At 39.7% G+C, this 14,533-nt stretch overlaps 1 protein-coding gene across 1 annotated transcript; it reads right to left on the reverse strand.

The window, feature by feature from the left end:
* Positions 1 to 633: 633 nt before the first annotated feature.
* Positions 634 to 9,210, reverse strand: DEGS1 (delta 4-desaturase, sphingolipid 1). The gene is made up of 3 exons (XM_065877099.1): positions 9,030 to 9,210; positions 3,707 to 4,449; positions 634 to 1,140 (listed from the first exon to the last, which is right to left on the reverse strand). Exons 1-3 carry the CDS (start codon positions 9,109 to 9,111, stop codon positions 994 to 996), a joined length of 972 nt encoding a protein of 323 aa, XP_065733171.1. The 5' UTR covers positions 9,112 to 9,210; the 3' UTR covers positions 634 to 993.
* Between the last annotated feature and the right edge of the window lie 5,323 nt (positions 9,211 to 14,533).

The raw sequence follows: 14,533 nt of genomic DNA on the forward strand, positions 1-14,533 counted from the left end.
CTGTAGACTATTTGATTTTTTGATACCATGGACTACTTTAAAATAGTTCACCAGGGACATCCCTGGCAGTCCAGTGGTTAAGACTCCTCCGGGCGCGCACCGCAGGGGGCACAGGGTTCGATCCCCTGTCAGGGGAAGATGCCGCATGCTGAGCAGCCCGGCCAAAAAAAAAGATTAAAAAATAGTTCACCATCTTACACTACATTTACCCAAATGACACGTTTCAGGTAACCAGGACTGCCGGCCTAACAGCCCTCGATACTGGCTACTTGACTCCAACCATCTACCACCAGATCCAACCAGCTTCCGCTGAAACGAAATGACAAGAAACTCTTGATCAGTTAGTTGAGTTGCTTCTACTTTGAGAGTCCACGCATCTGAAAAGGAAGCTGAAGGTTCTATGCGATTCAGTTCAGTCATGTCTTGACTTATGAATAGGCTGTGCAGGACTCAGCACTAATTAGGTTCCATGTATTGCTACAACAGAAAAAAGTAAAAATGAGTCACTCGGCTTGCAGTGAAAGAAATATAGTTCCAGGCCTTTTTAAATTTTAAAGTAAGCTCACCCCCAGTACTCTGGTTATAGTGTAAAGACAGTAAAATTATTTAAAAAAATACGATACACACTATTTATTGTGATCAACAGCTCAGTTTATTAGATGTTTTAATAAAGTAAATCCTTATAGTGAAAACAACATACTAGAAATAGCTTTTGAAAAGCCATTTTTTTATGATATGCTTACAAAGTGTCAGACCTAAGTGAAAACATCCACCACGGTGGTAATACAGTGAACAAGTTTCCTGTGAGTAAAGCTGAATGCTGCACAGATAGGCTGACTGTTTACAGCCAGATTAGCTTCTTGATACCATGAAGATCAGACTTCGAATTTGTAGGAGGGCAGCTTCTAAACGTCGCTGGTCTTTTTAGTAAAAATTCCACTTTCTCAGCTATTCTGGAGTTTCAGAGAGGAATTCCTTTGGCCTTAATGACATTTACTCCAGAACCACGCTGCCTTTTTGATGCCTCTTCACCCTCGAATAGGGACTTATTGTATCATCCGTCACAAAATCATACAGTACTTTTATCCAGGAATTGTAGTGGGGGAGGCTCTCATAGTACTCAGCTGCTATCTTCCTCACCTGGAAGGGAAAATACAGCAAGATGAGTGAGTGCTGAGTCCTATTACAGATGACAGATGAACGTCTGACACACACACTCAGGAGAAACCATGAGACTTTCTCCCGCCTCCCTCTCAAATAAATAAATAAATAAAAGCAGCAGTTTTGGGAATTCTAAACAAAAAGCAGCTTACATTTCAGCAGTAACATATACTTGATCCTCTAGAGTTAATGACGTTCCAACAAGCTCTGAGGGACTAAATATACTGGTTTACTTGTAAAAGTTGGCAGCTGGAATCTTTAACAACAAATACTTGCAATCCAGTCAGCTTGCTGCTTTTTAAGTGTTGTACTGCATGGCCGCCACCGTAGGGTTTAAAGGCACCACTTGATCCCCTGCCATTAAGGAACCTACAAATACTGATCAATTATTGTGGCATGCCAGTTAGAAATTAATCACTTATCAAGTGTGCGATTCAGCCATCTCAAGTCGAGAACGTCTTTTAAAAAAATTACTGCCAGTGTGATGAGCAAGCAAAACTAGTTACTGCTGAGTGAGAAAAAATTCTGTGGCTTCAACAAAATGTACAAAAACTACCCTAATAAATCCCAAAGGAAGACAAAAACACAGAATCCAAGATGTTGAAGAGAGACAGCACAAAAAACATAGAAAAAATTAAAGAACCTTGTTATTGTGATAAGAATATTCTAAAATTGATTACAGCGATGGTTGTACAACTCTGAACAATCTAAAAACCATTACATTTTAAATGGATGAATTGTATCTATGAGTTACATCTCAATAAAGCTGTTAAAAGAAACCTTGCTATACATACCTGTTAACTAACCACGTGACAGTTATATGCAACATAACTACTGCAGCACAACAACTGTAGAACAAGATACTCCTTGGTATACACCATAGGAAAAGCCGGAAAAGGAAGACTCAAGAGAACTCTGAGAACGTTTGTTAGTTTAGCTAAGCAACAGGAAAACAGTGTGGAATGGAGTGGGAGCTCAATACTCACTGATGAACCATGGGCCTTAGGTCAAGTAATGTTTGAGCTGAACAGTTCAGGGACTGTTCAAGAAAATTACTAGTCAAAGTATGTGGTTTATATTGGAAAAAATTAATTATTTTGCTCCGAAGGTGACTGGCTTTCTCCTTAAACCATAACCTCCTAAAATATAAAAATATACTGTCCTAGTCAGGGAAGAGGCAAGCAAAGGTGGGCCGCACTCTTCAGGCCACAATGACACAAAGTAGCTGCAGCAGCACCACATTACACCGTTTCAAAGCTGTCTTCGGCCAGCTGCGTGGTGCTTTCCCCCATTTTATTTTGAAAAATGTAAAACCGACAGAAAAGTTGAAAGAACAGAAAAACCAACACCCATATGCCCTTCACCTAGGTCCACCAATTGACACTATGTCACGGCCACTTTCTCTCTCTCCATATATAGTACACACCACATACTTTGCTCTCTCTTTGACGAAAGAAAGCTGCAGACATTATATGAAAACTAACCCCAAATTCTTCACCCCTAAATATTCTACACATATCTCCTAAGAACGAGGACATTCCCCGACAAGACCATAATACCATTACCGCACCCAAGAAATTTAACAATGACACAGTATTATGTATCACACGGCCCAGATTCAAAATTTCCCCACTAACTCAATGTCCTTTCTAGATCTTCCTTTCCTCAATTAGCAATCCAATCAATAATCAAACGTTGTATTTCATTGTCATGTTGTATACGAGTCTGCAGACAGTCAACATTTAAAAACTGAAGAGGAAATCTATAAAATTTGGTTGGGTGGATATGATAGCATAAAATACCTGGCTATGGTTCCCTTATATCACAGCTAAAAAAAAAAAATCAAAAAACCCTGATATTACACATCATACCACTTCCCCTTTTTAGAATTACAGAAACATTTTTTTGGTAATGGAATTGTAAAAGTTATCCATTCTGAGGATGGCAAGTCTAATAAGAGAACTCATCAGAAATACAACTGAAGTTTGGAGAGGTTCATCCTGTTTTGGGAAGGGTGAAAGGATGAGTGTCAACGGGCTGTCTTTCATTTACTCCACAAATGACACACTGAAAGTCTATGTGACAGGAAACAGATGGTCCCTACCTGTGGGAAGTCTGTGGTACTGGAAACTGAAGTTCACTTATTTTGCAGAGCAATTATGTAGGACCTCTGTATTTCACAACAAACCAACACAAACCTTAGCTAAGTGTGTTCAGTTTAACAGTGATAAAGGTTATGTGAACTTTTGCTCCCTTCACAGAGGGAATTCATTCTCTATTTCTGAATTACTTTACATGTTAGCCAATTTTGCAGATCCCCCAACATTCTAAACCAAACGTGTTACCGCTAGGCTTAGGGATCCAGGACAGTGAACTCTTTGTAAAGTTAGGCTGGCCAACTCAGGACTTGGACTCTTGCTGTTTTCTTTGATGAACAGCCTAGATGGACAAAATATACTAGATTCCATTTTAAATGAGCACGTCAAAAGTAATTTTGATCATATAACCATCAGAAATTAGAACATGTATCAAATCCTTTACTTACCAGGGGAAGGCTTTTTCCGGGAATGTTGGGGAAGTCATGGTGTTCATTATGGTAACCCACATTGAAGGTGAGTAAATTCAGAGGCCCATAGTATGAGTAAGTTTCGTGTCCTTTTAAGAACATGTAATGTTCAGCTATAAAATGTCCAGAGATTGGGTGCAAACCTAGGCCAAGTAAGGTTGCCGCCAACATGTAGACTAAAGATTTAATTCCCAAAACGTAGTAAATCGCAACATCAAAAGTGATCTGGATCACAGTATTGATGATTTCCAGATAAGAAATTGGTTTGGGGTTGATGAACAGAGGCCGAAAAGCATAAAAGAGAGGTTGAAGAATAACCCAGATAAACTTTCTGAAAGTGGTACAGAAGAACCAGCCTTCAAAATCGGTTGGAATATCCACATCGACGCCATCACCACCGAGGTATCGATGATGATCCATGTGATACCTCTTAAAGGAAATTGAATATGGAACACCAATAGGGAGATTAGCAAATATTCCAAACCAACGATTCCACATAGGTTTGCATTGGCCAAAGGCACTATTGTGGGAAACTTCATGAATAGCCAGAGTCGTTGAATGATTAATGCAGCTGCCAAAGGCATATGCCCAAAATAGGACCCATTTCCAGTCCAAGTCCTTCACTAAGTAAAATGCAACAAACTGAGTGAGAACCATCAAAATTACAATCCATATCAAGTTGGAATCAGGTTTCATTAAGGATTTTATCTCTGGATACTTTGCTGTAAGGGAAAAACAAACAAAAACTCAGAGACTGAGAAAAGTGCACAATAGTTCTGCAATTATAATTAAACTAACATCAATTACATTAACACATGGATTAATTTTTTTCTTTTTCCAAGTCATTATATGCCCTCTATTAGAGACTTTATCAAATATTTGTCTACTACAGGGAAGGAGTGTATTCAACAGTAAAGTTACTAAATACTATGTCACAACAAATTGAGAATTTATGCGGAAAAAAATAAGGCTCAAAGTCTAGACTCTCCACAATAACAGAAAGATAGTCATAAATGAGTAAAGATTTCATGTTATCTAGTTGCCTTTTCACTCCTAACAATTTTTTGTATATTAAATTTATAAGTTTTACAAAGTGGTAATCATAATCTGGTAAACCTATGTGTCTGGCAGATTACAGACTATTACAATATACTTTTATGTAATATATATACAGTATACTATATATGCAATATACTCATATATAATATTATATACACTATATTATATATTTAGATTTCATAATTTCCTTTTTAATGACTAAATCACTTCTAGTTGCCAGTTGTAACTTCTAACCATTTTCCTATTTTTAGACATTTAGATATGTAAATTTTTACCAATGTAGACTTTTTCTAGTCACCTGGAAATTAGGGTAATTTCCAAAGAACTCTATGGATTCACAACACCACGCCCCCTTCTTTCTTTCTTTTTGCATTAGAACTGAACAATACTAATCTGTGTTAGATTATCTGTTGAATTCACATGCAAATATCCAAGTATTATGGAAAGGGCCAGTAATAAAAACCTCTGCATTTCAGGCAAGTGTTCCTACAGGCAAATGCAGATTCTTCTCTGTATCCCGGCACTCCAGAGATGGAAGCCCAGATATAATGAACATCTTTTGTTTTGTGTGTTGTCAAGTTATGTTTGACCCAGGACAGCAAAAGGGAGAAGGACCTTTTTCTTGGGACAGGTCTTTCAGAGTGTTCTTGAAAAGATTCAGAAAAAAGAAGAGCAGCTTCACCCTCTTTTCTCTAAAGGTGAAATGAAGAATTCAATAAAAGCTTAAAATGCAAGACAGGAAGTTATTTAAGTCTAGTTTTATATATAAGAAATAAAGGTAGTGTTAATTTGAGGTAATTATTCTTGTTTCTTTCCTTTCCCCTCTTCTGTCTCCACTCCCTAACCTCTCATCTTTGTTGGTATTAGTTCATTTCATCAATGTTAACAATTTTGTAGGCAATAGGCCAAAAGAAATAATCCTTTTGAGGGTTACTTTTTGATTACTGATTACTCAATAGGTTTGAGTCTAAAACTAATTACCCTGGGATAAATGAAAAACTCAAATAAGTCATTCATTAAAATATGGGCATTTTGAGCAGTCCTCCAAACAAGTGTTTAATTCATTGGTGGACAAGTAATAAATCTTTTGTATTAAAATGTGTTATTTCTGTTTAGAGCTCCAGCATTTTTACCTTACATAAAACTAGATTAAATTGACACGTCTGACAAGGGATAGAAGATAACACACACTTCGTAGTTACACTAAAATCATGAAACAAAGATGGCACATCTTTCTCAGACAAATCAACTTCCTCCAAGTAATTCTGTACCAAATTTTTGCAAAGCTGTAATAGTATATAAAAATCAATACTAGCATGCCAATATAATTAAATGGGGGGAAAGAATAGTCTTTTCAACAAATGGTGCTGGAAAAACTGGTCATCCATGTGCAGAAGAATAAAACTGGACCTCTCTCTTACACCAAACACAAAACTTACAAAAAGGATCTGAGTACTGATACATGCTACAACATGGGTGAACCTTGAAAACATTATGCAAAGTGAAAGAAGTCAGTCACAAAACACCAAATATTTTATGATTTCATTCATAAGAAACATCCAGAATAAGCAAATCTATAAAAACAGAAAGATTAGTGGTTGCCCAGGACTGGAAGATATGGAGACTGCTTATGAGTATAGGGTTTCTTTTTAGGGTGACAAAAACTTTATGAAATTAGATTGTAGTGATAGTTTAAAACTCTGTGAATACACTATAAAAACTCACTGAATCGTACACTTTAAATGGGTCAACTTTCAGGACTTCCCTGGCGGTCCAGTGGTTAAGACTGCGCTTCCAGTGCAGGGGGAACGGGTTTGATCCCTAGCTGGGGAATTAAGATCCCACATGCCCTGCGGCATGGCCAAAAAAAAAAAAAAAAAAGGATGAACTTTATAGTTTGTGAATTATATTTTAATAAGGCTGTTAAAAAAATGCTGTTTCGCTGTGGAAGTACAGCAGTAAAAGGAGCATTTCTTGTGATTATCTGACCCACTAATAATGGTCTAGTTCCTAGCCTTCATTAATTTCGTACATAAATTTTGTAAATTTAGCATACAGATGGTGGTTGTTAAACAACATATCCATGTTCTCTGGTGCCTCTCTCTCCCCCAAAACCTGATACATTTGAGAAATATCTCAACACTTAAGTATAATTTAAACAAGTCTCCAGATTTTTATCTTTCCTGAGGGTATTCCATCTCCACCCCTGAGATGGAACACTGAGCAGTATTTATTTACACCTGCAGGGAAAATGACATTTTCATTGAGAAATATGTAGTCCTTCTACTTTCCAAGTGAAACGGTCCAGTGATGATAAGTTTGTGGAAAAAAGGTTCAGTGTTGAGATAAGCATGAACAAGCACCTTTTGACTTCCTTGATTTTCTGAATTTTAAATAGATAGCTAAGTTCCAGTATTCAGGAGTTGGTTTTTATAGCGTGGATACCAGATTATTCTTATGTAATGTATTGATCAGGCATAGATAAAATGTACCACATGCTATCTCCTATGTGTGATTTGCAAAATACACATTTAGATTAAAAATAAAAAGGAAAGCATCCAAGAACCAAACTCTCTTAAAAGTATACCCTTAATAGCAACTATAAAGGTTCAAGCTCCCAACTTACTGATTCAATTTTAACAAATCCATTTCAAAGGGATCTACTAACTCTTTTTTTTTTTTAACAATTTATAAAGTTCCATTACAGTGTAAAATAGTCCCTAGTGTCAGAAGGATATGGGTTTAAATCTAGATTCCTCCATTTACTAGATCTGTGACCACATGCTACCAAACTCTGGTTCCGCTGTTTGCGGGACTCAAGAGACAAGTATTGGCTGGAAAGGAAAGGTTGCTTTATTCAGGAGGCAGGCAACCTGGAGAAGGTGAACTCTATCTAGTCCAAGAGACAACTCTGAAGGGTCTGCTCGACCATGAAAGTTTTTAAAGGGTTAACTCCTTTCTTTTTGTGAAAACATGAAATTTCTAACTTACCCAACAAAAATCAGGGGCTTGAGTTTTCTTTTCACTGCACAAATGGATGCAGAGAAAAAAAACTAGGGGAATATTGTGTATGAGAAAGAATTCCTCCTATTCAATTTACCACCCACTAGTTTCCAGATCTTTGAAACAACAGCAAAGAGGTTAAAAGCAATGCTTTGAAGGTAATCTAACCCAGATCAGAACTCCCCTCTAACATTTACTTATTCACTCTTACTTCATCTTTAAAACAGGGATAACACCTACCTAATTACTGGGAGGATTAAATTGTGTAATGTTTGTAAAGCACTCAACACAATGCCTAGCTTACCATTAAGAGTACCGTGGGAGAGATGAGAGAATTCTCTATATAATGTAGAAGCTGCAAATAGCTGAGCGCCTTACACCTCTAGAGAGTTGAATAAGGCCTAGTTAACCTGGTGTAAAGGCCCTAAACTAGCAGTCAGGGGACCAGAAGGCTAATCTTGGCAAGTCTTCCATACTTCATTCAGCCTTTTCGTCCACAAAACTGGGATGGATGAAAAATATATATGAATCTGCCCTTCTTGCATGAGCCTCGTTGCGAGGATCAATGAGAACACCGTGAGCGCAGCAGGATCCGGACCCTGGAACGCTTACCTTTCCGGCCCGAGAAGCCCCTGCGGTCAAACGGGTCGGGTACCACGAGTTCCCTCCCCGGCCCAAGGCGGCAGCCGCCGGCGGCAGGATGACCGGCTGGCGCTGACCAACGTCAGCGCGCCCCGCGCGTGGGCCGCCAGATGCTCCAGGACCACGCCCTGCCGCGCACACGCTCGCAGCCTGGCTCTGCCGGGGCCGGCTACCGGGAAAGGGAAAGGAGGAGGAGCGGGGAGGAGGAGGACGGGGACGGGGAGGAAACGGTGCCGACCGGCGGCACGAGAATCTCCAAGCGAGAGGATCTACCCAAGGGTGGCCTAGTCGCGGGGACTCGGCTCTGAGCAAACCCTGGCCTCGACCGCACGCCCGCGCTTGGGGGCGCGCCTGCGCCTCCCAGTCGAAGGGCCGGGGCTACGCGGTGGGACGGGGGAGCGCGGGGATCCCTCCCTCCCTCCCGCTCCGGCCCAGCGCCTCCCCCGGCTTTTCCCGCGAGGCCAGACGGCCCGGGCGGCGGTACGCGGCAGAGTCGACTCTTAACCGGCCTCGGGCGCGCAAGGGCCGCGCGAGGAGGGCGCGTCCCGGTGGCGGGAGGCCGCGGACGCACATAACGGGGCGCGGGCCCGGACCTCACCCAGGATCTCCTGGCGCCGAGTGGCGTGCGGCTGGTCGGTGTAGACCCACTCGAAGTCTTCCCGCGAAACGCGGTTCCCCATGGCGGCGGCGGCTTGCGGGCCAGCTGCCGGCTCTCGCTCCTGGCCGGGATCCTCCGAAGCTGAGGCGGAGATGAAAGCGAAGGCGACGGCTCCGCGACTGGTGTCAGCTGGCTGCTGCGGAGGCGGAGAGCAGTCGCCGACCGGGGCGGAGCCTCGAGGCCCCGCCCCTCAGGCCCCAACCACCACCACGCCCGCCCCGGAGCGTGGCAGGCCGGGCGGAGGCCCCAGCGGTGGACGGGATTCCGCGGCTCACTGGCTGGGGGTTCTGAGATTCTGTGACTCGGCGACCGGCTGAGACCGAGTTCCTGCAAGTCCCGGCTCCTTGCGGCCTGTCCTGCGTGGTGCCGGTGCCCAAGACCGGAAAAAGGTGAAAAAGGAAAGAAAGGTCTCGAGTTAAATAAGACTGCTCTTTAGCGCCTCGGGGGAAGGCCGGAGCTCGATCACGAGGATCCTTGGTCATAAATAAATGGCGACTCGCCCAAATGTTGTTTGATTTTGAAAAGCAGCTTATTCACTGAGCCGTTTTTGGCTGCCTCCTGAAAATAATACCTCAGGAAAAAATGCGGAGCTTGTGGTGATTAAGAGCTAATTAAGAAAAAGGAAATCACTGTTGTTGAGAGTGAAAAATGATGAGGAATTTGTTGTTTTCCCTGAATTATTCTTGTGTGACTATTTCTCTTACAAGGTGATTGCTCAGCCATACATCTGTCACAGAAGTCGTTTGAACCACCACTTTCTGAAAGAGAGTACATTTTGTTTCAAAATTAATTACCACTTTTCCATTCAAAAAGAAACTTTAAGATTACAAAAAGGAAGATAACCAACAGGGTGTTCTTATAATAAAAGAACACCACACACACACACACACACACACACACACACAAAACCACAACGAAATCTGATCAGACCCCTAGATCCAACTACTAATGTATAGAAAATAGAACAGAGGAGCATGTTAAACTACACCATAGAGATAGAATCAGCAAGATCTTGACTGTGGGAAACTCTACAGGACAACATCCTGGGTACTTTAATAAATAAAACGCAAGGGAAACAAAAGAGGGAAAACCTACAGATTAAAAGGGGCTTTAAAAACATCAATCGACTGCAACGTATTGATCTTATTTAGATTGTAATTCAAATTGTCAAAAGCTTTTAAAATTGACATGAGATCATTTAACTCAGATGTCGATTAGATAGATGTGTGATGATATTGAGAAATTATTGTTAATTTAAGTGTGATAATAGTGTTACGATGACAGTTGTTTTTGGTTTTTTTTGAAGTCCATATCTATTAGCGTTTCATACCAGGGGAAAAAAAAAAACCTCAAACTAAAACAAACACATAATGGTACATGCGATTAACCTTACTATGCTATGCCACACTAAAAAAAAAAAATGAGTAAGGTCTTTATGTCTTAATAGATCTCCAAAACGTACTGTTAAATGCAAAACACTGGGTATGGGCTGGGGCGTGGAGTATATTTCATACACAATACATATATAATATGTGTTTCCTTGGATATGGTTTAGAAAGACAATATAGGTTTAGAGAGACAACCAAGAAATTATTATTGTAAGAGAGTAAGCGGGAATCTAGGGGAAAGGGTTGGGAGGGAATGTTTTCACTTAATCCTTTTCACCTTTTACATTTGAATTGAATGTGGATTTTGACATTCTAAAGAAAAGGAAAAGAATTTGACTACAGGATTTTTGTGGGGATTAACAAGCATTTTCATTACACATAGGCATGTTTCTTTAGTGTGGACTTTTTTTTTTTTTTTTAGCGTGGACTTTAAAAGTTTTTAATGTGTTATCTTTCATATCTTTTCCTTACTCCTGCCAGGTAGTTTATCTTGAAGCAATCATACCAGTTATTCTAGAAAGGCACTATCCAGTCTGCTGTTAAAAGCTGTGGGTGAGGACTTCCTGATGGCGCAGTGGTTAAGAATCCACCTACCAGTGCAGGGGACACGGGTTCGAGCCCTGGTCCGGGAAGATCCCACATGCCAAGGAGCAACTAGGCCCGTGTGCCACAACTACTGAGCCTGAGCTCTAGAGCCCGCGTGCCACAACTACTGAAGCCCGCGCGCCTAGAGCCCATGCTCTCCAACAAGAGAAGCCACAGCAATGAGAAGCCTGCACACTGCAACAAAGAGTAGCCCCCGCTCACCGCAACTAGAGAAAGCCCACGCGCAGCAACGAAGACCCAACACAGCCAAAAGTAAGTAAATTAAAAAAAAAAAAAAAAAAAGCTGTGGGAGAATCCCAGTAGTTCCTGGTGATATTGGGAAATATCAGACAATGTAGTTTTCAGAAGAGGGCAGTCATACTTTTGAAATCAAGATGTTCTTCCATGTGGATTTTTCATTGTCCATTTTTAAAAATTTTTAAATGGGCAATTCATTTTTTAAAAATTGAGGTATAATTGATTTGCAATATTGTTAGTTTCAGGTATAAAGCAAAATAATTCAGTTATATATATAAATATATTTTCAGATTATTTTCCATTATAGATTATTACAAGATATTGAATATAGTTCCCTGTGTAAATTCTTGTTGCTTATCTATTTTATATATAGTCGTATCTGTTAATCCCATACTCCTAATTTATCCTCCCTGTCTCCTTCCCCTTTGGTAACCATAAGTTTATTTTCTATGTCTATGAGTCTGTTTCTGTTTTATTAATAGATTCATTTGTATTATGTTTTAGATTCCACATATAAGTGATATCATATAATATTTGTCTTTCTCTTTCTGACTTCAGTTAGTATGATAATCTCTAGGTCCATTGATGTTGCAGCAAATGGCAATATTTCATTCTTTTTTATGGCTGAGTAATATTCCATTGCATATATATACTACATCTTGTTTATCCAGTTATCTGTTGATGGATACTTAGGTTGCTTCCATGTCTTGGCTATTATAAACAGTGCTGCTGTGAACATTGGGGTACATGTATCTTTTTTTTTCCCTCTTAACTTCAAATATATCATTTATTTTTCTTTTTGTTTGTTTATTTGAGTTCTAATGAGCAAGAAACTTTGGGAAGGAAAAGCAAATAACATTCTTACCTGAGTAATCAGATCATAGTGTTAATGGTTAATTCAATTATACTTAATACTCTTGGAGGTTACAAACCCTTAGAAAATATTATGAAAACTATCTTCTTTCCAGAGAAACACACATACACAAAATGTAGTATACAATTTTGGGGAGCAGGTAGTATTTACATACTTTTTGAAGCCCATCACAACTTAGTTTTCTGAGTTCAGGTTAGGAACTCCTGGTTAAATAATCTTTAAGATCCTTTCCGGTTGTGTTCTCCTAAGATAAGACAAGTGCCAGTCTTGTATCCTTGCCTGTATATGGCACCAATCACTTCTTCTTTGTCTTCCCAATAAATCCTATACGGAAAGAAAAAAAATTGAATGGCAAGTCTTCTTGTCTATTTCACACTTGGGAAACTTGGATCTGCAGCTCTATCTTGGTGAGGTCCAACTATTTGGATCAACTTTTTTTTTTTTTTTTTTTTTTGCATTACGCGGGCTTCTCACTGTTGTGGCCTCTCCCGTTGCGGAGCACAGGCCCCGGACGCGCAGGCTCAGCGGCCATGGCTCACGGGCCCAGCCGCTCCGCGGCATGTGGGATCTTCCCGGACCGGGGCACGAACCCATGTCCCCTGCATCGGCAGGCGGACTCTCAACCACTGCGCCACCAGGGAAGCCCGTGGATCAACTTTTGATTATTTTCTTTTTCAATCAATTTTTATTGGAGTATAGTTGCTTTACAATGTTGTACTAGTTTCTGCTGCACAGCAAAGTGAGTCAGCCGGACACATACATACATCCCTTCCCTTTTGGACTTTATTCCCATTCAGATCACCACAGTGCATTAAGTTCCCCATGCTATATGGTGTATTCTCATTAGCTATTTATTTTATACATAGTATCAATAGTGTATATGTGTCAGTCCCAATCTCCCAATTCCTCCCACCCCACTTCCCCCTTGGTATCCATAGATTTGTTCTCTATTTCTGCTTTGCAAATAGGATCATCCATACCATTTTTCTAGATTCCACATATATGTGTTAATATACAATATTTGTTTTTCTCTCTCTGACTTACTTCACTCTGTATGACAGTCTCTAGGTCCATCCACATCTCTACAAATGACCCAATTTCATTCCTTTTTATGGCTGAGTAATATTCCATTGTATATATGTACCGCATTTTGTTTATTCATTTATCTGTTGTTGGATACTTAACTTGCTTCCATTTCTTGGCTATTATAAATAGTGCTGCTGTGAACATTGTGGTATATATATATCTTTTTGAATTAGAGCTTTCATCTTTTCTGGATATGTGCCCAGGAGTGGGATTGCTGGATCATATGGTAGCTCTATTTTTAGTTTTTAAAGGAGCCTCCATACTGTTTTCCATAGTGGCTCCATCAATTTACATTCCCACCAACAGTGTAGGAGGGTTCCCTTTTCTCTACACTGTCTCCAGCCTTTATTATTTGTAGACTTTTTGATGATGGCCATTCTGACTGGTGTGAAGTGATTCCTCATTGTAGTTTTGATTTGCACTTCTCTAATAATTAGCAACATTGAGCATTTTTTCATGTGCCTGTTGGCCATCTGTATGTCTTCTCTGGAGAAATGTCTATTTAGGTCTTCTGCCTATTTTTTGATTGGGTTGTTTGCTTTTTTTGATATTGAGTTGTATGTATATTTTGGAAATTAACCCCTTGTCGGTCGTATCATTTGCAAATATTTTCTCCCATTCCGTAGGTTGTCTTTTTGTTTTATTGATGGTTTCCTTTGCTGTACAAAAGCTTTTAAGTTTGATTAGGTCCCATTTGTTTAGTTTTGCTTTTTTAAAAATTTGCCTTGGGAGACAAATTAAGAAAATATTGCTATGATCTATGTCAGAGAATGTTTTGCCTATGTTCTCTTCTGGGAGTTTTATGGTCTTATATTTAGATCTTTAAACTATTTTGAGTTTATTTTTGTATATGGTGTGAGGTTCTAATTTGTATATGGTGTGAGGTTCTAATTTCAGCAATTCATTTGCTGAAGCCCGAAAGATACATTTATGATAACATAAAAAAGGTACCTAGAAATAAATCTAACAAAAGATGTGTAAGATCTTCAAAAGAAAATAATAACACTTTATTGAAAGACATAAAAGACTTAAATAAATTGTGAAATAGACCATGTCTGTGGATTGAAATACCACAAAGGTGTCAATTCTCCCCACTCTTACAATTCATCTACAAATTCAACGTATTTTAATAAAAGTTCAAATGGGTTTTGGTGGAACTTGATAAGCTGATTTTAAATTTATATTAAAGAGTAAAAGGGTCAAGAATAGCCAAGGCATATCAATAGAAGAACAAGGTAAGTGGACTTAGTTCA

Source organism: Phocoena phocoena, chromosome 1 (genome assembly GCF_963924675.1).
Source record: "Phocoena phocoena chromosome 1, mPhoPho1.1, whole genome shotgun sequence".
NCBI lineage: Eukaryota > Metazoa > Chordata > Mammalia > Artiodactyla > Phocoenidae > Phocoena > Phocoena phocoena.

Excerpts from the sequence above, each read along its gene's own strand:
- DEGS1 (XM_065877099.1), bottom strand. The coding sequence starts at position 9,111 with ATGGGGAACCGCGTTTCGCGGGAAGACTTCGAGTGGGTCTACACCGAC. Across the intron at positions 4,450-9,029 it reads TCGGCGCCAGGAGATCCTGG|CAAAGTATCCAGAGATAAAA; the intron begins GTGAGGTCCGGG and ends TTTCCCTTACAG. Across the intron at positions 1,141-3,706 it reads CCGGAAAAAGCCTTCCCCTG|GTGAGGAAGATAGCAGCTGA; the intron begins GTAAGTAAAGGA and ends TTTCCCTTCCAG.